This window comes from Siphateles boraxobius, unplaced genomic scaffold, assembly GCF_051911475.1.
Source record: "Siphateles boraxobius isolate OS27281-9 unplaced genomic scaffold, OSU_SipBor_1 26, whole genome shotgun sequence".
Classification (NCBI taxonomy): Eukaryota; Metazoa; Chordata; class Actinopteri; order Cypriniformes; family Leuciscidae; genus Siphateles; species Siphateles boraxobius.
The window spans coordinates 18,618,447-18,643,456 of record NW_027508876.1 but is presented as its reverse complement, the minus strand read 5'-3'; the positions used below and the strand labels follow the sequence as shown (position 1 = coordinate 18,643,456).

At 41.5% G+C, this 25,010-nt stretch overlaps 1 protein-coding gene across 2 annotated transcripts; it reads left to right on the top strand.

Annotated features, from left to right (window-relative positions):
- Window positions 1–66: 66 nt before the first annotated feature.
- On the top strand, window positions 67–24,639 carry nktr (natural killer cell triggering receptor). Of its 2 annotated transcripts, XM_077244617.1 has the most exons (17): window positions 67–192; window positions 1,745–1,821; window positions 2,709–2,783; window positions 3,448–3,555; window positions 3,657–3,701; window positions 4,999–5,086; window positions 6,212–6,241; window positions 6,453–6,598; window positions 7,075–7,288; window positions 7,371–7,529; window positions 7,808–7,895; window positions 17,021–17,169; window positions 20,668–23,388; window positions 23,476–23,559; window positions 23,681–23,737; window positions 23,833–23,925; window positions 24,027–24,639. In XM_077244617.1, the coding sequence occupies exons 2-17, from the start codon at window positions 1,764–1,766 to the stop codon at window positions 24,094–24,096; spliced, it is 4,185 nt and encodes a 1,394-aa protein (XP_077100732.1). In that variant the 5' UTR covers window positions 67–192; window positions 1,745–1,763; the 3' UTR covers window positions 24,097–24,639. The 2 variants fall into 2 exon arrangements, with proteins under 2 accessions (XP_077100732.1, XP_077100733.1); XM_077244618.1 differs by lacking the exons at window positions 67–192; window positions 1,745–1,821; window positions 2,709–2,783 and adding an exon at window positions 3,996–4,023 and having other exon boundaries at window positions 3,540–3,555.
- Window positions 24,640–25,010: the final 371 nt, after the last annotated feature.

Here is a 25,010-nt window from a genome sequence, read left to right as displayed (position 1 = left end):
GAGGATATGTGGTGGTGGATATGGAAATTACTAAATTCTTCATAATCCATACACAAGTATCCAGCCACACCTCTTTAACAAAAACGCTCGATTCTCCTGAGAGACCTGGCAACACAGAAAGAGCTACAGCGATCAGCCGAGCGAGCGGGTTTAGTTAGTTAAAAGCTTTTTGCCCTTTAACTATCTATACAGGTAAGTGCAAAAATATATGTTTGTGTCAGTACATGAATAGTACTATATCTGAGTCATACTGGTTTTTATGTAATAATTTAACACTGAAGATGCCGTTTATACGTTATTATAAAACGTCGTTAGCTTTAAATGGTAACGTTAAACAATGTTAGCCAGCTAGCAAATTAAATGACTTTTGGCCAGAACTTAAACATTTATTATTTACATTTATCCTTTTTTTAAATAATAATTTTAAGTAGAAATGTTTTAGTGTGACCTCAGTCATGAGGTGTTGTTTTAGCTACCCGTGCTAATGTGTTTAGCAATTGGCTAATATTTTCAACGAACGAGCACTTCTTTTTAGTTTCTCCAAAACACTGTGGCTTATTTTGAGTTCATTAATTGATATCATAATCGTAAACTTATTGTAATCTTTCATACGTGCATATTTATGAACGGGCGTTTTCCTTAGCTCAGCACAATTATTTGACCCCCTAAGTTACATGACTGCTACAGCCACTATAGTAAATACACGTGTTATTGTATTATGAAGTAACGTTACTATAAGAGATTGGAAGTTTGCCTGATCTTCATTATGTAACATTTCTGAGAATGGATTAAGCCTGCATATATTGTTTGTAGGTGTTGTAATAAGTAGCAGCTACTCTTAACACCGCGAAAGGCTATTGAACAACAAGTCTATGCTAATTAAAAACACCTTTGTTTTAATCTAGCTTAATTTAAAAGAAGTGATTGAGCGTGTGTTTGTTGTAAAGACTTAAGTGGAAATGGGGTGTAGCTCTTGTATTTTAAATTGTTTTCCAGGTCTAACACGTGAAAATGTCCTCATTTTCCCCCTGTGACATTCACTCTGACATTTTGTCATTTCACCAAGTAAAGTTAGCAGTTAGAGGACTGATAAACTGAGGTGTTTTGATATGGGAAAGCAGCTGGCATGACATTTTCTGTAGTTGTAATATAATATGTGCCCTGAGGAAGTTCAATATCTTCATTCCCTTCTTGTAATTTGAGATGTTGTGTTAATCTGATGGCAAGTCATTCCTCTGTTTAGCTAAAATACTTTATTGTCTGCAATTCGAGGGAAAGTAAGTCAGTGCTGTGTGACAGGATAACGATGTTAATATTTCCCATAATTTTTTTACCCCTCAAACTTAGTTCTTGTTTTAGTCTGTTTGGTCCATTGCCAAACTATATTTGGAGCTCCTCCCTATACAGAAGTTTCTAGCTCAAAGATAGCACACATCTGGTTTAACCAGGTTTCCTAGTTCAGGACGACAGCACACATCACAGAAACAATGTCTCATTCATCACCTGGTGACAGACAGAGCACTTCTCAAAAAAAGGGGCATGCATTGAGATTTGCATCTCATTGGTTAACCAAAACACTTCCCCAATCTCAGTGTCTGACTTTCTGTTCACTTACACATCAGGATCCACCTGAAAATGGAGAGAAACAATATTCTGGAAGATATCTGACAAATGTATTTCTTTCTGGTGTACGTGATAAGGAATACAGCATTTAACTGTGTTTTGCTGTGATTTTACACTACAGGAAGCCCACTCTTTTCAGAATGAGGGTAAAAGATCGCCCTCAGTGCTATTTTGATGTGGAAGTCAACAGAGAACCAGGTAAGATGTGACAATCATTGCTGTTTGGCTGATCTGAAATAGTGTTGTGTGAAGGTCAAATAGTTAGAAGTACAAATTTTGATAAATAAATTCTTAAACTATTTGCTTTTAGGTTATTATTTATATCTGTTTGGCATTGTATTTCAAAATCTACTACAGAAACTAACTTTAGCAGTCAACATTAGTGTTTTTGATCAAAAGTTGTAAATAGTAACATTTAAAAGGGGTTCAGAGTGGTTATCTTTAACTTTTTAGCATTTTTGTGCTGAAATTTTGAAGTCATGGAGCTTGTACAAAGGATAAAGAGTTAAACCAGCTAATAATACATGCCTAGTAACGAAAGGGAAACATTATATGTGCATGTTTTATAAGTACTTGGGTAATGGCAGTTAATATTCATGTGCCGGTGAGCGAGAAGCTGTTGTGGCAGTCCACACCCTGACCTGCAGGGCTGTTTTAATGAACCACAGACTTAGTGTGTACTAAAAAACGTCTGGGTTTCACCTCAGTCTACCACTAATTATGTGTTATAAGAGAGACGTCTGCTTCATAAAGCCAAAACCTCTTATTTAGTGATTTTACACCCATTATTTTACAAAGCAAATGTTTTAACACCCTGTTTATATTCATTTTATCACATATAAATTAATTGGATAGGCCTGTCTTTGTAGCTATTTTGCAAAACACACTTAATTTTAAATTCTCTTGAATTTGAATATGAAGGAGGTGTTGCCGTTTGCCACACTGAAATCAATCTAAAAATGATAGCTAATAAATTGAATTGCAGTTATAGTCACATTAATTTAACTAATCTTTTTTTTTTTATCAGCAAGCTCAAAACGTATTTCTGATCCACGAGTATAACGTTTCCTTCTGCTTTCTTCTAGTTGGACGAATTGTCTTTCAACTGTTCTCAGACGTTTGTCCCAAGACAAGCAAAAATTTTCTTTGGCTGTGCACTGGTACGTATATTTAGCAGAAATTGCTTATCATGCTACAGCAAGTTATTTTACCTCTTTAAACATGTAAAGAGCTCCAATTCATGTCCATGTACACAACCATAAGCTTATAGGGATATAGCACAAAAATAAACCTATATAAGGTGATTAAATCCTGGCTGTATAACAACCAAAGCTGTATTTACAGCCTGTTCCTAGAAGAGAGAGAGTGCATTAGTCTGCATTGAGATGGTTTGGTTATAAATTAAAGTTGGTAATGCTTTGGGTCAATGCAGGGATCTTTTTTCTCACCAGCTGAGATTGAAATGAGAGACTCGTGCCTTCAGCTGACTGTTGTGTTGCATATACCAATCCCCATGTCACCCACACCCTCACCCACCCGTATTCATTTCGGTTTTATCGGAATCTCTTCCATGCTGATCAGATTGGATTAACCTTTTGCTGTCTATGTAATTGTATACTTTAGAACAGATTCCAGTTTTTCAATTCAGAGTACAGTACTTTATAGTATTAGTATTCATTTAAGTATGTCCACGTTTTTAAGAGCTTAGTCTGTGACATCTTGGTCTTTGGTTTGATTTATGGCTGGTACATTTCTGAGCTGCCCATACCAGGTCTGTTATATAAAAGTAATCAGAAATGATGTAATTCTTTGGTTTGCTTGCAGGCGAGAAAGGCAGTGGCAAAACTACTGGAAAAAAATTATGCTATAAAGGCTCAACTTTCCATCGAGTTGTAAAGAACTTCATGATCCAGGGGGGTGATTTCACAGAGGGTATGTGCAGCCATACTCATAACTGACTCCGATATATGGAGATGGTTGGATATTCGTAATTGTCTGTGTGCTTATAAATGAATGTGCTTTTCTTTGCTTAGGCAATGGAAGAGGAGGAGAGTCTATATATGGTGGTTTCTTTGAAGGTAAGCCATCTTCAGATACGTTCTGTTCTTCATCAAGCACTCAGTAACCTTAGCAAGGTCCCTTAATTTGATTGTTTTAAAATCTTTTGCATGACTTTTGAATGGGCATCTCAGTTCTGTGCATGAATTACCAGCCATTGTTTTGTTTTTTTATCTCGCTGTTGCTGAGAATCTTGTCTCTGTGATCTTAAAATGATCTTCTTTTTTGAGTCAGCATGGAGATTAAGGGCTATTTATTCATTTAAAGGTCCAGTCTTCTTGCCTAAAATTTTCAACATATTCTTTTATTTATAGAGATTGTGGTCTTTTGCAAAATGAGAAGGTAAGAGATGTACACAGTGCAGTAACACAATGTAGACTAAACATTCCCTATTCCCAATCCCATATGTGAACCATGACAAAAACGTCCACACTGCACAGTGTGCTCATGGATATGTGGACCTTGAAATTGATTTGGTTGACTGACTTCTCTTTTTTTGTTGTTTTATTTTGTTTCTTTCTTAATTGTTCCAGGGTGGCTTGTCATGCAATACAATACTCTTGAAAAATATTAGTTCACCTAAAAATTGTCATTTATTCATCTCTCATGACGTTCCCGATATACATGACTTTATTTCTTCAGTGAAACAGAACAAGAAAATTTTAATAATGTGCAGGTCAATCTTTTCTATGCAATTGCAATAAACTTTTACAATACTTTTTAAGTGCTGTCAAATTGATTAATTGATTCTAAAGTTTGTGTTTATATAATATATGCGTGTATATATTATTATATTTTTATATATTAAACAAACTTTTATGTTAGAATCAATTAATCGCGATTAATCAATTTGACAGCACCATTTTTTAATAAAACTTTTATGGAGCTTTTGCATCTTTTTTGAAGCTTAAAAGCTCCAGCAGTTGCATCAAATAGAACTGTATTTGATTGACTTTTTTTCTTTTCTTTCCATGGTCTCTACAGAAGGAAGTAAATCACCTGGTTTGGAATGTCATGAGAATGTGTAAAAAAATATATTTTCCATTTTGGGTGAACTATCCATTTTAGAAATAATTCGGCATAAACCGTTTTAATGTAAACTGTAGTTGTTTTAGTGGCCCTCAGAATAGAAAATCTCTGCTTTTACACAAAGGAGCATAAGAAACACTCAGAGTTCAGAAGCAGGATAGAAGCATCACTGATGACAGGTGTTCATGAACATCTCTTTTCCTGCTGCAGTACTTCTCCTTAAAACGCTTTTTTGAAGCAGTCGACAAGCACTCAGTGTCCTTCTTTGTCCGTATCTCTCGTCAACAGATGAGAACTTTACTCTCAAACATGACAGAGCCTTCCTCTTGTCGATGGCCAACCGTGGTAAAGACACAAATGGGTCCCAGTTTTTCATGTAAGTAGTATTTATTCTGGTATAAGTCTCACAGAAGGTGTATGTGTGTAAAGAATCAACCATTTATCACCAGACCTTTTGCTTACCATTTAATATGACTGATTGGTCACTATTAAATGACACATGCAATATGTATAGATTACATATTCCCCTAGTGTACAAGATCATTTCTACAGAGCTCAGACATAGCAACTGGGCTTCTAATTTTGGCTCAAGTGTAATTCTTTCTTACTTATGTTGTTCCAAATTTATTGACAAGACATCTCAATAGAATTTTTAAAGACCACCACCGATGTTCCTTTTTCTGTTCACACTCACGCTGTCTAACTTTCCCAGACCTCTTCAATCTCTTTATCATATATAAATATATATATACATATTCTGACTCTTTTTATTTTGGAGATTCTACATAGTGTACATGTTCATGTGGGATGCAGGTGCATTTTCATCTCCCTTTTCCCTTGTCAATGTGCATTTAGAAATATTTTTACATCAGAAAGAAATTCCCTTTTTGCCTACAAATGTATTACAATTTTTCTCTTGCCGTTTTTGTGTAAAATTTGCAGAAACTCTAGCATCCTGCCCTACCAAGGTAAAGTGTCTCTCCAAGGCTGTGCTTCTCTCTCCTGACTGTGTATTTCTGGTTGCTTTTAGCTAGCACTGGCTTTTGTTTATCTTTAAATAATGTTTTTACCTCATTAAATACCTGTTCTCCCATCACAGAGAACCTGATGTCTTTCAATTATTGATGTATTTCAAGTTTAGCATTACAGGATGTATTTTCCTGCCATGGACACACTGATTTCTAATTGAAGTTGTCCCTATGATATTTTTAAACAGGTTTAATTGGTTTTGTCAGCATAATGTTGGCAGATGTTGGACCTGTCCCTGTTCATCATTAGTATTTATTCATCCAGCCTATGTTATTGTGCAAGCACTGCTGGTTTTAAATTACTCTGAATTGTGAATTTTGTTTGAATAGATACACTCAAATTTCTTCTTGATGAAATACAGAATGTGTGTGTGGGGGTTTTTTTTGGACTAAATTTTCTTCTGTTTATTTTTTTCACCCACATGTACCTGTTGGATGACCTGGACTCCATTATGTAATTTGCCTCATAACAGAACTACAAAGACAGCGCCTCACCTAGATGGGTACGTTCATAAGTGGACTTCATTTAACTGTTGTTGTTCAAGCCATACTGTAGGAAATTACTTGAACTACAAGAAAATAATTTTAAAATACTAATTTAGAGTTTAGAAATCATTTATTTATTATAACTTATATTTATTACATGATTTGTATGCAAGATTTTCTGTTAAGTCCCAAAATGTCTTGTAACCAAGGATTGTTGGTCTAATTTAGAGTGCATGTGGTCTTTGGGCTGGTTATCTCGGGCTTTGAGGTCATAAAGAAAATCGAGGGGTTGAAGACTGACTCAGCCAGCAGACCCTATGCTGACGTCAGAGTGATTGACTGTGGACAGCTGATTACAAAGTCTGCTAATGATGGTAAGCTTGTTCCAGTGTGTGAGACCAACAAGGAATTTTGGCTGCAGACCTGCCGCTTGTCACTATGCTGTCTGAACTTGTCTGTATCTGATGGAGAATATTTTTTTAATCTCCACATAAACTGCATTGTTCGGTTAAATATGGTATTTAAAAATAGAACGGGTGCTTTGAAATACTGCTGACTTTAAAACACTTACACTGTGTCCTAGCCAGGCATGACATGACAAAGCATCAAGTAACAAATCACTTCTCCATGTTGAGACCACCCACGGCAGGTGATGTCCTATAATCCAGTCGCTTATATGTTGTTTATTTCATGCCATGTACAGAAAGCTCCAGTTCAAAATAAACTATTAAAATCACATGCTCTGCGCTCTGATAATGTAAGTGGAGATAAAGAGAACGAATAAATTACAATCTGTGTAATTACAGCTGTCCGGTAAATTTTTTGACTAAGTTTGATGTATTTTCTGTAGTTCTTCAAGGCAAAAGGAGGAAACCGTTCCATTCTGAGGATGACTTGCAGAGTTCCTCAGAGACTTCATCTCAGTATTCCTCCTCTGAAGGAGAGTCTGACAAGAAGTGTGCATCTCAAAAGAGGAAAAGAAACTCAAAGAGTAAGCATTCAAAGAGAAAAAGAAAAGAGACAAAGGAGGAGAGAGACGCAGTTAAAACAGCAGTACATGGAAGGTAAATTACTGTAACCCGTGTAACCATAGTTGACCTTTATTTAGGTTGTATAATTTAAATATATGTTTTTCCTGATTCACAGTCATGGTGAGGGAGAGAGGGCAGAGGAAGGTGATTGTGAGGCTGAGCAAAATGTGAAAAGGGAGAAGCCTGTGGTTCGACCAGAAGAGATCCCACCCGTGCCAGAAAACCGTTTCCTGCTCCGCAGAGACATGCCTTCCCAGGAGGAGACCATTAAAACGTTAATATCTTTTGTTCAATTCAACAAACAGATGTTCCTTTTTTCATTCATACATCACAAGAATCTGTCCTCCCCATCCCCAGTTATTAGATAACATCTGAAATTCTCTGGGGTCAATTTTTAAAGTGTTACAAGCAAACCATAGTGATTCATATTTTAGTTTTCTTGCTTAATGATTAATCCCTGAAATCCATGGGTCGGTTTTGATGCTATATTTTAAACCAATAAAGGTAGAGTCTTGAAACTGATACTTCTCTCACCACCCCACCCCACAATAGGGTTGTACAGGACATGGTCGTGGCAGCAAATGACGCCAAACCAGCTGTCACAAAATCTGGACGCAAGATCAAAGGACGCGGAACTATGGTATGACAGCCGTGAATTACATTTATACCAGCTTGTAAGGGTGGATTTCCTGCAGGGGTTCAGTCTTACTTATACCAATGACGGAAATAAGCGCAGTTACAATAGCTTAATATGTGCGAGAGCGTTGCTATATAGAGTGACAATATTGTATTGAAATAGGTAGCACTTCAAAGTCAATACCAAATCAAAACTAGTTAGCACATTATTTGTAACTGAAAAGGTTTAATGACAAAATATGTTTATGGTTACACTTAAAATAGTAACAAAGTTAATAGTCACATACATCTACAACATAGGTTCTCAAAGTGCGGCCCGCGGGCCAATGGCGGCCCGTGGAAACATTTCTGGCGGCCCGCGATAACATCTGAAAAACATCTGTAAAACTGTTAAAACTGTACATTGCTTTGAAAAAATTAATCTATCCGTTTAGTGGTGTTTAGCGGCCGAAAACAGCACCGCAAATCCCATTGCAATTTAAAAGGGTATGTTGACCAAGTAATCAATATTCAGTGTGACTTAATGACAAGCTTATTTATAGCCGCGCTTTCATTAACTTTCAAATTTTTCGCCGGCGCGAACACTTGCATTTTCCTATCAACAGTGGAAACAACTTAAAATACTCTATCATTTCTGGTCATACAGAAAATAATAATACATTATTCGCAACTACTTTTATTTGTGTAAACTCATAATAACAAGAAAACATTGTGCTTTTGTAAAGTAAAATAAAACAATCAGTAGCTAGCCTACGCGCTTTCATGATCTCCGTGAACTGGAGCGCGAGAACTGAAACAATATAACCTATGTAGGCGAAAGCTTGAAATGTCCACTTTTAAACAAATTCAAATCGAAAGCAATACCTTCTGATTATGTAATCCGTATGAAAGGTGCATTTCTCTCTAAAAGTGCATCTGCTTAACAGCGGAGATAGAGATATGTTTTTAGCCGACACTTAGAAAACAATAATTAATAAACAATTAAAATGCCTCGCTGTTTTTTCAGACACATTTATGATCATTCGCCTATAACTCACCTATAAATCACCTTTCTGTGGGCTGTGGTTCCCTTTCAGTCGATAACATCAGACGTAGTCGACGGTCGACTGAATTGGGATCACGCTAGGGAGCCTATCATCTTCGATTACTATTGAACGAGCAAATGGAATTTGGCGTGCGTGATTTGCATCACACACTCCGCCCCCGCGGCGCGGGTATAAATACGGAAGTGGATGCACGCACTAGTTGCCTTTCGCTTCGGAGCCGTTCGTCTTTGATGTCTCTGAAGAGTGCTGTTGTATTCAACGAGCGAGTGTGTCGGTGTTCTTACGGGAAGACCTCTCCAGTGTTGGTGTTCTACAGCGTGGTGCAGCGGTGATCGCGAGCTTCTCAGCTCTCAACTGCTGTTTTAACAGCATCAAATTTCTATTGTTTGTTTGTGTGTTGACGGTTGGTTAGAGGGCGAGAAGTGAGTGCTTCACTGTTGGTTGAAAGACTATTCAGTGTTTGCCGCGGTCATTCCCTGTGTGCTCCGGCACTGGTGACGGTCCCATTTCCTGAAAGAGCAACACGGGTGTGAGTGCATCTTTTTCAAGATGCCATTCCATCCGTGCGTTTCTGGGTGCGGTCTGGCACTATCCCCCTCTGACGGTCACGAAAGTTGTGTCGCATGTTTGGGCTTACAGCATGCCGAGGCAGCTTTCGTGGATGAGTCATGTTCTCACTGCGGGAACATGACCATCTCGGTGTTGAGATCTAGACTCGCCTTCGTCAAAAGCGTTGGTGCAGTCCCCACCTCTGGGCCCCGCCCTTGTTCTTCCTCTGGGTTACCTTCCCAGAGAAAGAATGGGGTGCCGTCCAAGCTGGGTCATCTGAGGATCACAGTGAGGGGTAATCCGCCCGGCCAGGCCCCGTGGGTCCCTCACTCCTCTTTCACACCGCAACCGGTGGAGCTCCCCATTGATCCCGCTGGTCCCTCTGAAATGGACAGGCCAGCCGTGTCATTTGGGGCCCCTCCAGGGGATACGATGTCAATCGCAGCATCGGAGGGGGAGCTGAACTCTGGAGATGACGACTCGGCTGCACTGCCTACCTCCGGGAGACCAGTGTTGCCCGAGCCAGATCCAGAAATGTCAGCTATGCTGAAAAAGGCCGCCGAGGCGGTAGGGTTCGTGTGGAACCCTCCACCGTGTCCCGAGCCGTCTCGGTTGGATGATTGGTATATCGGGGCGGGCCGTACTGGTTCTAAGTCCGCCACCCCGGTTCCTTTCTTTCCTGAAGTGCATGAGGAGCTTACGAGGGCATGGATGGCACCTTTCTCTGCCAGAAACCGCCTGAGTAGCTCCTCCCCCCTCGCTACCCTTGATGGGGGAGCGGTGAAGGGTTACGAGGCTATCCCTCCGGTGGAGCGGGCCATTGCGATGCAGTTATGCCCAACGGCGGCCGCTTCCTGGAGAGGTGATCCTCGTCACCCCTCTAAAGCCTGTAAGTTCTCGTCCGCTCTTACGGGCAAGGCTTACAAAGCTTGTGGGCAAGCCGCTTCCTCCTTGCATGCCATGGCGTTGCTCCAGGTCCACCAGGCCCAGGCACTCATGAACATGCACGAGGGTAGTTCGGACCGTGAGCTCATGGGTGAGCTCCGCACTGCAACTGACCTCGCCCTCCGGGCGGCGAAGGTTGCAGCTCGCGCGGTCGGTTCGGCGATGTCCACACTTGTGGTCCACGAGCGCCATCTCTGGCTCAAGGTTCGGTTCCTGGACTCTCCTATTTCCCAGGTTGGGTTATTCGGCGACGCTGTGGAGAACTTTGCCCAACAGTTCTCTACAGCTCAGAAACAGACGGAGGCCATCTGGCACATCCTGCCTCAGAGGGACGCTGCTGCTTTCACCTGCCCGCCGAGGTCAGATCCTCCGCCTGTTCGTCGCCGAGGGCGTCCGCCTGCGGCCGCGGAAGGGGCGCCCAGCCTGCTCCAGGCGCTGCCAAGCCAGGTGGTAAGCATCAGCGCAAAAGAAAACGCTGAACCTGTACGGGCTCTCGGGGATGGAGGAGTTGCTCGTGGAGTGGTCGCCGATCCACTCCCTCTGGCTGGTTGGAGGGCCGGCTGGAGTTTTTTGTTATGTGTGTGTCTGTTCCGCCGCTGGCCCCTATAAAAACGGGGTCAGCGGTACCCAGATATTCAGAAAAATAGCACATTTTCTGTTCCTGAGTCCCAAGTGGACCAGTCTGGCGGGTGTGACCCTGTAATAGCCTTACATCCCCCAGCTTCCCTTGGTCGCCAGCAGGCAGCTTGGGGCGTTCGAGGACCCGGTCATCCGCCTTCTCACGTCCCCCTGCCGCTAGTGGAGACAGGTAAGTGTTGCACTGCACACTAACACCACTATCTCTACTTTGCTGCCCCACCTCAGGCTCGGCTACCCCGCTCAAGTCAGTGATAAGCATCACATTAGATGTTGAGCAGACGTGCTCCTGAAAATTCAGTGATGTTCATCACACTGAATGTGGAGCAGTGCTCCTGACTTGTGCGTGCTTATCTTATCCTGCTGGCGAAGGATTTGATATAGGCGCTCCTCCAGCCGGTACGAAGGCCAGTTGCAAACTCGTTCCTTGTGCTACTAGGTGGTGAGTCGTGACCATCTTGGCCCAAGATTGGTCTGCAGCTCCGACCTGAAAGACATGTGCTTCAGATCTCTACCTTCCGCACCGCAGGCCATCCTGTGTGTTGCGTCTAAGGGTGCAGTATCAGTACAGTGTCCTTCCCCTCGAGTGCTCCAGAGTAGGGATGGGCATGTTTAATCGACGATCGATTATTGATCATTAAGAATTTCGTCGATCACGTTAATTTGTTATCGATTATCATTAAACTAATGCTGCTGCGGAAAGTGAACGTGTTCCCCGGGCTGGTCAAGTTAGCGCGGAGGTACCTGTGCATCCCGGCAACGTCAGTCTCCTCAGAGCAGGTGTTTTCAGCGGCTGGACTGAAGCCTTGTTTACACTCGAGGCGTCCGCACGAGCGCGAAGGTTAGCGCTGCAAAAATGACGTCATTGCGGTATTCAGTGTTTCACAGGCGAGCGCGTCGAGTATAAACGCCTCGTCTGTTTGGGTAGGTGCGCGCGCAGTCTGCGGAGACTCGCGCTGCAGAGCCAGGCGAAAGTGTAAACGAGGCTTGACGGTCAAGTTGCGGTCGCGTCTGACCCCAGATCATGTCATCAACATGCTTATCTTTCTCAACAAAAATCAGTAGACTGGTGCCTTTTTAATTTATAAAAAGTTAAATAAATAATGAATTTGAATAAAAAAATATTAATGATTAATCGATAGTCGATCGTTAATTCTCCCGACGATCGACTAAGAAAATTTAATCGAATGCCCATCCCTACTCCAGAGCCCGTTGGGTCTTCAGGTCAACTGGAAGAGAGTAATCTCGCCCACGGGCTGAGTATCTCTTTTTCAGTTTTGGAGAGGGACTCGGTCTAACACGTCTCTCCAATGAGAATGTGTTCAGCTGGTGTTGAAGTGAGAAAGGGTCCCACTGAAAGAGCTTTCAGAGGCTCCTGGGCCCCCCCCCGAACAAAAACTAAACGACATATTACATAATTTGTGCCGAGGAGCATTCAATTATTAAATGGATCATCTATGGGCACATAGATTTATTTTAAATGTGCATTATTGAATATATATCTATTTATTGATTCCTTTTAGCCTTTGAACATTTTAGATGCGTATTATTGAATATATTTCTATTTATTGATTCCTTAAGTTGTCGAATTGATAATTTTATGTCACTATTTGTTGTGTTATTGTTGTTGTTTTTTCTTTGTTTTGTTTTTTATTCTATGTTTGTTGTGGTTATGTTTATTGTGGTTCCCATGAGTGTAAAACAAATTCCCCTCGGGGCAATAAAGGTTTCATTCATATGGTAGTCGCAGCCTTTGGCTTCCTCCATATGTGACCGCTTCAGCGCTAGCTTCATGATCGAGTCCCGAGGTGACCGTGGCAGAGCAGCTCACCCTGTGTGACTATAGTTCATCCCGGTCTGCTGCCAAACCCTCTTCAACAGAGGGGCCATGTACAAAGGGCGTGTTTTAACGGGTGCCTGGGCGACCCCCGACTACCCGGGCATTCGTGCCTCGAGTTGTTAGACATTGCGACCGTTGCGCAAGCTCCCCTACATGTCACAACTCACCCGTCACCTCCTCCTTGGAGTCAGACGCTTCTGAGGGCGCTTTGTTCCACTCCTCCCGCTTTACTCAATCGTGCCGCCCTCCAGCCTCACGACAGTTATAGCCAGGGCAAGTGGAGACTCCATCCCCTGGGTCCAGCTGGGTCATGACCATTCCGGGGCCGCTCAGTTGCCTCCCCGGTTTCATCTTTCCGCCAGTGTTTGTGTAAACCGAGCGGACTACCCTTGGACAAACACTGGGTCTCAGCTGCCCCAGGGGCCCGCAGAAATGCGTTTAACCCCAGTGAGCCTTCTAAAAGTGACTGCGACTCATGGTCGCCTTGCGCCTGCTCAAGTCAGTGAAATCATCACTCTTCATGTTGAGCAGAATTGCTCCTGAAACTCAGTGAAGTTCATCGCACTCAGGTGTTGAGCAGCAATGCTCCTGTAGCTCAGTGAGTTCATCACACTCAGGTGTTGAGCAGAAATGCTCCTGTAGCTCAGTGAATTCGTCACACGCAGTGCTGAGCAGAAATGCTCCTGGTGCTCAGTGAAGTTCTTCGCACTCAAGTGTTGAGCAGAAATGCTCCTGAAGCTCAGTGAGTTTATCACACTCAGGTGTTGAGCAGGAATGCTCCTGAAGCTCAGTGAACTTGTCACACCCAAGTGCTGAGCAGAAATGCTCCTGGTGCTCAGTGAAGTTCTTCGCACTCAAGTGTTGAGCAGAAATGCTCCTGAAGCTCAGTGAGTTTATCACACTCAGGTGTTGAGCAGGAATGCTCCTGAAGCTCAGTGAACTTGTCACACTCAAGTGCTGGGCAGAAGATGCTCCTGAAGCCCAGTGATCTTCACATGTTGTGTTGAGCAATGCTCCTGTCTTTTTTGCGCCCATCGCTTGCACCTACGTGCTAAGTCAGGAGAGGAACAGGTCTTCATAGTTGCCCCTTATTGGCCCAACTAGACCTGGTTCCCATCGACAGCCTTCCTGACTTCCCCTGAAAACTCTTTCAGGGACGGGGCACGATGGCACCCGCGTTCTTCCCCCGGAGATTCCGGGCGGTCTTACATCTGAACGCGGAGGTTCAGGTGGCTATCACATGGCATGTGATAGTTACCATCACTTCTGCGAGCACCCCCTAGAAATGGGTAGCGTGCTTACGCCTTTAGAAGTGGAACCTAGTCGTTGAGTGCGTCTTCTCTCCAGAGGAGATCCTGAAAGCTTTCGATCACTTCAGTGCTCTCTTTCCTGCAAAATGGGTTGCAGTAGGCTGTTTTCCTTCACCCCCAAAATGATGTTGCCTCGGTGTTTAAACGACGCTCATCGTGTTGCAGAAGCACGTTCTGATCGTCAGGTTCCTGAGGAGCAAGGTCTTGTAAATCCTTGCGTCCCTCTTTATCCTCTTGGGCCTTGTCCTGGTGCGACTGCACTGCAGAGACCGCCCCTGAGCCACTGCAGGCAGTGAATTAAAAATTCTGTTATATCAGTTCTCCTGCTCGCGTGGTCTCTACTAGAGGGTAGGGACTTGCTCGCTTTCTGTCAACGTATTGTGCCTGGAGTCTGGGCCGGCTAACTCTCACAAGCTGAGACCCCGGCTTGGATTGTGCCCAAGGTTCCTACCTCTCCCGTAATAGGAGCAGGTGGTGAGCCTGCAAGCGCTGCCCTGGAGGAGGCAGATCCAGCCCTGGCTTCTCTGTCCGTTCGCTTGGACGTGTACAGAACGCAAGCCATAGACCTCAGACCAGCTCTACAAATATCTGTTGGAATTCAGCAGAGAGGGAAGGCTGTTTCCATGCAAAGTTGCACTTAGTGCTTGCCTTCATTTCGGTAAAAATCCGTGATGCAACATGTCCACTTAGGTGTTGAGCTCCTCTATGATGAGTGTAAAGTGCTCCGCCTGGGCGTTGACGATATGCTTTGCTAAACAGATTCTAGAGTTGGGGGCTGGACGACACCTAGTTGAACCGCTGCTTCCCGTGGGCTCCCTTCTCATGAAGCCAGTTCCACCGTGAGCCCGGTTCAAGTGTCGGCTTGCTGCGCCATTCCTCTCCTATAGACTGGATACGTGCGCCTTTCTACTCCAGTTGAGTTCCCTTAAAATTGAACCCTGTTGAGTTCCTCCACACCCCTCCGACGTCGGACGTGCGGAACGTCTGGTGTTAGGCCTACCACTCGTAAGCAGTGTGGAACCTGTGTTAGGCTGGGTCCATATGTTGCGGTCCCTACGGCGACCCCATATGTGTATTCTTCCACCATACGGCTCCCTGCGGCGAGCCCGTGTTTTCCCTCGGCAGAGTCTCTCTGCCGTCACTGTCCGGTGTGTCTCCCCCGTCTTAGGCTGGAGCCACCCCAGTGACATTCCATATGTTAGACTGCCCGGTTTCCGCCCAGTTCATATGTGTATTTTCCACGTTACCTCCCTCTGGGTTGGATGTGGCTTCCGCAGCGTCCCTTCCTTCCAATGTACGGGGAACGCTTTCCCAGTGGTCCTGTAGGAACAGCAGTGACTTCCCTGGCCTAAGCCCTGTCCTTCCCCGCCTTAAATTTGCGGGGGCATCAGGAGGCTTTGGTTTAGGCACTGGAAGGTGGCAGCGTTAGTGGCGTGTTCAAAGGGTGATCCCAATTCAGTCGACCGTCGACTACGTCTGACGTTATCGACTGAAAGGGAACGTCCTGGTTGCGTATGCAACCCACCGTTCCCTGAAGGAGGGAACGGAGGACGTAGTCCCCTTGCCACTACCGCTGGACCCGGGTTACTCTCGGCTCCTCAGCGAAAAGCAACTAGTGCGTGCATCCACTTCCGTATTTATACCCGCGCCGCGGGGGCGGAGTGTGTGATGCAAATCACGCACGCCAAATTCCATTTGCTCGTTCAATAGTAATCGAAGATGATAGGCTCCCTAGCGTGATCCCAATTCTGTCGACCTCCTTCAGGGAACGGTGGGTTGCATACGCAACCAGGACGTTCCAGAGACACAGGCTATAGCCTATATGGCTCTTCTCATTCAGCACTGCAGGAAAAATATAAATTCCAGGTTCTAATTTGGCCTTAGAAAACCAGTAAAATCGACATGTTTTCCATATTAATTTAATTTGTGAATATTTTAAATGTTTAATAAAGGGGCAAAAAGTAGGCTAATTTAAACAAAAATCTGAAAAAGTCTGTCGATATTTATTTTTTTGCGCAGCAGTTGCTGTTGCCAGTTCAAATTAAAATGTTGGTGTTCAACTTTGCGTTTTAAAAAGACGACAACCTTTAATTTTTCGTTTTTCAGTTACGGTAAAAAAAAAAGAGATAATAATAGCGCAAAACATTTGCGAAAATCTGCAATAATGGAAACGCGACTGACAGGCAATGATAGATATGAATGATGATGACTTGTTTGGTAAGCTTCTATTTTAAAAGTTTCTGTTAAAAAAAAACTCGCCAGGTTTTGCCTCAGTTATGAATTAAAATGTGTTTATTGCAATAAATGTAAACTGTAGAGATGCAATCTGTTCATTAAAATTATTTCAAATGGGATTTTTTTTCAGTTTTTTTTCTTTTTCTCCCCCGCCCCTTTGGCGGCCCTCAGTTCAATGTTGGGTTACTGAATTGGCCCTCACCTATGAAAATTTTGAGAACCCCTGATCTACAACATAGATGTATGAGACGATAATACTTATATCAATAATCGTACCCAGCACATATGTAAAATGTTACCTGAGAGAGAGAGCGAGAGAGAGAGGAAGAGCATAAAAAGGAGCAGAGCATAAAAAGAGACAGAGCAACAGTAAAACTATGAGACAGAATGACATTGTACAAAGGACAACAGACAAAAGGCATGTTTAAAAAAAAAATTATATCAGTTGTTTTAATTCTAATTATCTAATTCTAATGATTTGACATTTACTCTTAAAAAAGTGCTTGATGAGAATGTTGGTCTGTTTGATAGGCCATGCATGAACTGTTGTTTTTTATTCCCCCTGCAGAGGTACCATACACCCCCTCGGTCAAAGTCCAGATCAGAGTCGGAAGGGGAACGGGGGAGCAGTGAGACTCCCCCACACTGGAAAGAGGAAATGCAGAGGACCAAGGCTTACCAGCCCCCCAGCGTGGAGAGATGGAGTAAAGGAGAAAGGTATGTTATGCATGAAAGTATGAATCTACTGTATTTTTCATCAGAATTATTTATACGTGGCAAGCTAATATTAGGAGTTTATTTTTGGTTTATCCGAGTTCATATTCTTTTGATATGCTTTCAGAAATGCGTTTTCATGAAAAATATGGCTGGGCTATAAAACGATAACAGTAATTATTGCGATATAATTTTTTTTTATGAAATTATAACAAAAGTTTGATACATTTTCGAAGTAATGTTTATGCAATTTGCAAAACATGCTGCGCTTGCGTGTTGCAGACCATTACACTGATGCCAGTACCAATTTGCCTAACTTATATGCAGTGTTGGGCATGTTACTTAAAAAAAGTAATTAGTTATAATTACTAGTTACTTCTCACAAATAGTAACTGAGTTACATGATTATAAAAGTAACTAATTACCAGAGAAAGTAACTATTGCGTTACTTTTTCAAAGAATGTTCAAATAGGCCTATGTCAAATAACTTGGATGCCCCCAGTATTAAATATGTTGAATGAAATGGACACTTAATAGAAAAAATTATTATTATAAAACATTGAACACTAATCTACACTATTTTAATGTTGCTGTGGGACAATGTGAGAGACACCTATTAAATTCAATATATTATTCTAAATATTATCATTACTATAGTAGAACAATAAAACATAATAGATGGTTTATACTTAATATCGCACAGACCACAACTGGCCAATAAATAAGTTTAAAAATAAATTATGCTTCTTAAGAAATGTACCAAAAATGAATAAATAATAATAAAAAATATAAATACTCTTTGTAGTGCATATAAAAACGATAAAACTGTTACACAACTTCACAACTACAAGACATACTGTAGCCTAAGTATTTTCTTCCTCACAAAAGTAAACAGTTTAACATGAAGTGCTCTCTCAATATAATACTGAACAATTTACCAAAAAATTATAACCTAAAGAGAACCTTCCCAGAACGTTCCCTGTTATTTTTAGGTTTTATTTTCATAACAGAACCTTCCCAGAAACTTCCCTGCAGGTTCTTTTTTTGATTTTATTTGTATGTAAATTAATTAAAACGTTGTAGATGATACCAATAGGCTATAGAGATTATTCTTATGCTGAAATTTGCCATTTATTTATAAACAAACTATATAATGCTCAGAGACCCTAGGTCTCTCTTGCGCAACTGTTGAGCGTGCTCTCGGACACACTCGGTCTCTCGCGCGCAATGTTGAGCGCCCTCGCCACGTTCGCTTCGCTTTTGTCCACTCTGGCGCCTCATAAACACACACGGCAGAGAAAAAAATTTGCAGGTCTTGGCGGAGAGAGAGCATACTCGGATGAAAACCGCTTCAGTGAGTTAAATTATAGTAACGCCACATTTTCTCGATCACGCAACCTCTGAGCAGCTCTGTGAGATCCAGTGAAAAACAGTGTTCCGGTTTGCCGCAGAGTTGTCTCATACAAACCAAAAATCAAACCCTTGTGATTTAAACTATTTTAAAGCCAGATGAAACCGTGCTGACATTCTCAACACTGATGTGGAAAACAGGAGAAACATTGAGCCACAATGATCCAGTTAGAAGGCGTTTTTATCCACAAATCACAAACTTTACTTAAAAGTAAAGTAAACATTACTTTTTATTAATGCAAACTGTAACCATGGTGCTGTGGCACAAATGTGGGATATTCATTAGGGGTGTCACGATTCTCCAAATCCTCGATTCGATTACATTTTCGATTCTAAGGTCACGGTTAGATTCGATTCTCGATTTTTTTTTTAAGCACAGGTTGCTGTTGCTCCTAAAAAGCTGACATCAGTTCATCGCAATCTCACACATATCTGTTATTATCAGTGAAGCTGACTGCACAATGAATCTTTCATAATATATAGCCTACACTTTGTTTGTTATAATTAGAGGATTTGCCAGCTTACAGAATTCAGCACTGAACAAAAAGTCCGTTTTGAGCGGTGAGGAGAGTCTATCTTAAATGCTTCTGATTGGTCATTGCGTTCAAGAAATCAACACATATGTCTGTGATTGGCTAAATCGCTCAACGCTGCAAACATGTTATAAATAGAAACTCTGGCCTGTAAATCGTTTCTATTTTGTTTTAGTTGTTCTTGTTGCTTTTCTGCAACAGATGAAAAAAATGTATTAGTTTTTATATGTTTTATTCATAGATATTTCTTTTTATTGTCCCGCACACACAGAGTGAGTGCATTACCGCCCGCGCTCGCACTCGGCCATCAAATCTAGTCCCGCGCCGCACTCTATTGCGTTGGGAGTGCACGTCTATAGATCAAGAGCCCGGCCCGAGGATTGTGACGGGAAATATCGGCCAAGTTCGGGCTCGGGCATAGAATCCAAGTTAGAGGACTCACCGCCTTTCAACACTTTTTTTTTTTTCCCGCGCCGTGATGAGTCGTTCATGAACGATCCGTTCATTGCCTCTGTCACGCGACAAATGAACAAAATACTCGGAAGGTCTAGTATTAATGTTCCCTGTAAATTACTTTTGACTGCATTATAATGATTTCTTAATTCAGAATATGATCAAGATTGCGTTGGTGGATGTGTTCGGGGAATTTGCCTGTTAAAAGTATAACATTTAAAGCCCCTGAAATGACTAGAAAAAAAGATTAGTTAATTTTGATGAACGAGATTGAACAATAGAGTCAGTAAAAGGATCTGAACTTTCCATCACGGGCGCGACATGGGAGCGTGGCAGTATCGACGATTCCATTTTTTATTTCATTTTTGAGTTTGTGAATTAATTTCGATCGATTTCGATTTAAAATCGAAATCGTGACACCCTTAATATTCATATTGAATTTAAATTATATTATTAATGTAGACATAACACGTATTAATGGAGTAATGGGATTTAATTACAATATAGTTTTTTTATTGTTAAGCTATAGCAGTTTGTTATTTGTATTATATTAAATGTATTTAGGCTATTGTTTTTCATAAATACCATAGAAACAGTATAGTTACTTTTTACCATGGTGGTAGTGAGGTGCAATGCATGGTTTTACCTGTTGTTAACATGATCCAGATACCAGGGAAGACTACATTTTACCTTAGGAAATTTTACCTTATAAAAATTAAGTTTTTACAATTTTTTACCGTTTTTTTTATCAACATAAATTTACATCTGCATCCCAACTCAGGCTACTGCTACTGTCAACTCAAAATAATGTCACGTACATTTCTAAGAGACAAAACATGTAATTTAAATTTCTTAAATGTTCATCTGTTTGCCAAGTTTTTGTCATGGTCTAATGATAAATCCACAACTAACTGTCTGGAAAGTCTACAACTTTCATTCAGGAGCAAAAATCTGCCTTTACATTTTTAAGAAATAAAGATTTGACATAATTACAGATATCGCCTGAATTTTTTTTTAATCATTTTAATTTTTTGGCCATATCGTCCAGTCCTAGTTGGAACAAAGATTTTTACTTCCTGTAATTTTTTAACTATTGTTTAAACAGATGGGATGACAGAAGTGACACCCCGAGGTCTAGGTCCAGATCAGAAGAGCATTCCTTAAGTGAGGCCTCTGTAAACTCCAGTCGGTATCAATCCAGAAAAGAAAAAAAGAAAACCAAACGAAAGAAGAAAAATAAGAAACGAAAGCACTCAAAGAAACATAAAAAGAACAAGCCTAAAGAGACCTCCCTGTCTGAAGGTGAGATGAATGGGTCCTCCGGTAAAAGGTCAAAACTCTCAGGACCTACTGAAAGGAGACATTCTCGATCACGCTCTCGTTCGACCTCGCGCCACTCCCACAGATCGTATCGATCTGAGTCAGAAAGGAGACGTTATTTATCAAGCTCTTCTAAAGATTCACGATCTTATTCGAAGTCCACGAGCCGTTCCTATTCCAGAAGTCGCTCAAGGTCTGAGAGGCGGGGTCGATCATCCATGAGGTCAAGTCGTAGTCGATCAGGGCGGTCTCGTACACATTCTAGGTCACTGTCTCGTTCTCGATCTAGATACAGGTCAAGATCAAAGTCTAGGTATAGTTCAGAAACCCCACCACGTTCCAGGAAAAGAAAGGAGTTGAGATCCCCTCGAAAGTCAAAGTCTACAGAGGGTGGTATTTCCAAATTAGACAAGCCTGACCCTAGATCGGTTCAAGGTGAAGAACCCAAAGCACCAGCAGCAGCATCTTCAGAGAGTGTCTCTGTTTTGCCTTTGAGTGACAGTCCACCTCCCTCTCGATGGAAACCAGGCCAGAAACCATGGAAACCCTCTTATGTCCGCATCCAAGAGATAAATGTAAAATCAGCCCCAGCTTCTAACGCACTAATCAGCCCATCATCAAATGTACCTCTGGAAAAAATGTCCTCTTCAAAACCAGACACGGCTGTTAGTCACAAAGGCCTCAGCAGCAGTAACAATAATGTTCCTGATAGGCTCCTGCAAAGCAGTTTGTCCAGAAGCAGGTCACGTAGTCAATCAAGAAGCATGAGCAAATCACTGAGTCAGTACGGCAGCCGATCTTCCTCCTGCACTAGGTCAGAATCATATGGTTCAAATAAAGAAAGATCCACTGAAAAAAAGAGAAAACATTGTAGTTCTCACAAAAATGGCCAAAATAGGGACAAGCATGCAAATCAAGGTAGTGGCCACAAATATACATCTCCCTCCTCAGAGGATTTATCTGATAGTCCATACAGTCCTCTCCACGGACACAATGATTCCTTGGCAAAGAGAAACACACTTGATTGTTTGTCGGATCTACAGGCAGTGGCAATGAAAAGCAAGAACCCCATTCAAAGGAAACAACCAAACAACAACAATGCATCAGGATGGGAAAGTGAAGGAGAGAACTCAAGTAAGAACACTGCTGCAGAAAACAACCAAATCCCTTTTAAGGAGGAAGGACTTACTGAAACAAAAAAGAGGCAGATTTTGGCTCGTTGCTGGGAGTCTGAGAGTGACTCTGAAATGCCAAGCAAAATGGTAGGTGGTGATGCCAAACATGTGTCTGAAAAAGAGGAAGGAGAGGCTAGTTCAGAATCAGAGGATGATGACCCTTTATGGTCAAACCATGGGGCAGTAATGCTCAAGTTATTAAAAGGTAATGAGGAACAGTCTGCAGACAAAAAAATGTCAAAACACAAGAAGAAAGCCAAGCGTAAGCACAAGCACAAAAGGAAGAACTCCTCCAAGTCAGTATCTCGCAGAACCAAGGCAAAAAAATCCAAAAAGCACCAGAAGCCAAAAGAGACATTTCACTGGCAGCCTCCACTGGAGTTTGGTGATGAAGTTGAAGAGGATGATTCAGTAACTCAATCAAAACAATTATACATAGCAAATCCTGATTCTGTCAGTGATGCAGCAAAAAGTAATGTAAAATCTGGAAAGATCAAGCCCAAAGTCTCAGAAAATAAGGATCAGGATAAAGGGATTATCGAAGACAAGTTTTCAGTAGAGTCTTCTAAAAGTATTGATGAGAATGGAAAGATAACTAATCGCAATAAGCTAAATCGCAATACTGCAATTTCATCTCAAAGACATCCAGAGATTCCAAAGCCATCCACAGATCTAGAGAACAATCTTTCAGACACAAACTTGGCAAGAGTCAAACCAAGAGACCCAAATAAAGTTGAGAGATGTTCTCCAGAGCGCATCCCAGAGGCTCAGCAACCAGGTCCTAAAGCAATTGGCTTTTCCCCACTGAAAAATATTCTGAATAATAGTAGTGTGCTTGTTCCACCTCAAATAGAAAAAGGAAACCCTAATACTATTGGACCTACTTTATCTCATGGCAGTCAGCCAGAGGAAACTGTACCTGGTGACAGTCCTGTCTCAGCAGTTGAAAATAAATGGAAACCTTTGAAAGACATGAATGTTATGCAGGCCATCAGTACAAAGACTTTCATTATGAAAATAAACAAGCAGCAAGATCAACTGGATGGAAAGGCTCAGGGTCTTAAAATTGAGATCAAGAGCAAGAGTAGAGTCCGTCCAGGATCCCTCTTTGATGAGGTACGAAAGACGGCTCGGTTAAATCAGAGACCCAGAAATCCAGACAGCTCAAGTGAAGAAGACTCTCTTCCAGCAACAGGAGAAAGAGCTGGATCCCTTAATCACTCTCAGAACAAGTCAAGGTCTGTGTCCAGTCACAGGTCCACACGCAGAAGTAGGTCCCATTCATATAGCCACTCCAGGAGCAGGTCCAGAAGCTACACATACACTTCCAGGTTGGTTACAACAGGCATTGTTTTCCTGTGTACATTGTCCAATCTTTCAGGTCAAGTAAATTTTGTATGTTTTAATTTTTCACACAGGAGCTACAGTAGAAGTAGAAGCAGGAGTAGATACAGTAGAGGGCACTCTCGTTCTCGAAGTAGCACCTACCGAAGTTATCGTAGGTAAGATATTTATCTCTGCTTCAGTCTAATATGCTTCAGTCTAATATGTATTTTTTTAAACCCTGTGGTGTGTATGTGTAATATTCCTTATTAATTAAGATGCCATGTGATATTGCTTTAGTCACACAGACAGTAGGAGCCGTTCTAGAAGTCGGTATAGAGGTCGCCACACATCAAGGTGAGCATTAAGTCAAAATTATGAATGCACTTTGATTGTAACTTGGTGTCATTTAAAGATTCTTTGTATTATGTGTTTTATTCCTGGAAATACAGGTCTGAGTCTTACGATAGTTATTCTAGCCGCAGCCGCAGTCGTAGCAGGAGAAGAGGCCGTCGGAGAAGCGAGAGCTCTGATCGCAGGTCCAGGTACATCATAAATAAATCCTCGTATTACCACAACTGTCTTGTGTGAATTTGATAATGTGCCTCACTGAAGCTAATTCTTTGATATCTGTTTTCACGTTCAGGTCATATCGCTCATACAGTCGCAGTTCGTCCAGGCAACGAAGTCATAGCCGAAGCAGTCGATACAGCTGAGTTGAATTTAAAAGAAGTAGCATTAAGCTGCCTTATCCTCCTTCAAATGCTTTTTTGAATGATAGACTCAGTTTAAGTTTGGTGAAATATGTATTTTGATGTCTACTGTATCATCATGTAATGTGTAATTTGAATATGTTCTACTGTATTTTTCAACATGAGTCTATGTATGAATGTCACTGCTTTATTCTAGTAAATTTTTCTATTATTCCTAAGAAAATGCGCATAAAAACTCTTTAATTGTAAAGCTAAGGTTATATATAAACAGCCACTTACCTCAGTCTTTTGAAGATGAGAACTGAAATGTAAGGCATGTTTGGAAGGATTTTAACATGCAGTCAATGGTAGACGTGGATGGAAAATTTTTAGTTTTGGCCAAATTAATGTTTTGTTTAAAAGGTTGGCCCTCTGTGCATTTTTTTTATTTGTACATAAAAACAAAAAATCTTTGCTGAATGTATCTAGTGCTGCTTATTGATGCACCATTTAAATATAAGAAACTAAACTTGCCAATTGTAAATAAAACTACATTTGTTTGTGAAATCCTATAATGTATATTCTGTGAGATGACATGTTCTTGTAGAAACACTTAAATGTTTCATTGACTCCTGCAAATGAACACAAAGTTGACTATGATGCATTAGGATAAGTCATTGCAAATGCACGTTATTTTAAGTCCATTTCAGGCTTGTTTGTTAATATTGACCTACAGTGGCTCAACAAGTATGTTCGCTTTTTGATTTAGTCCTGTTCTACAGTGTGTTTGATTAACTTAAATCAAGTGTGTCAATTAGGTGAGACATCCCAAATTGCTGGTGTACACCAGGACCAGGATTGACAACCACTACACTGACATTACTGCATCCAAAATTCATGTACTTACAGAGTATGAACTGAATTCTCTGATTAAGAAT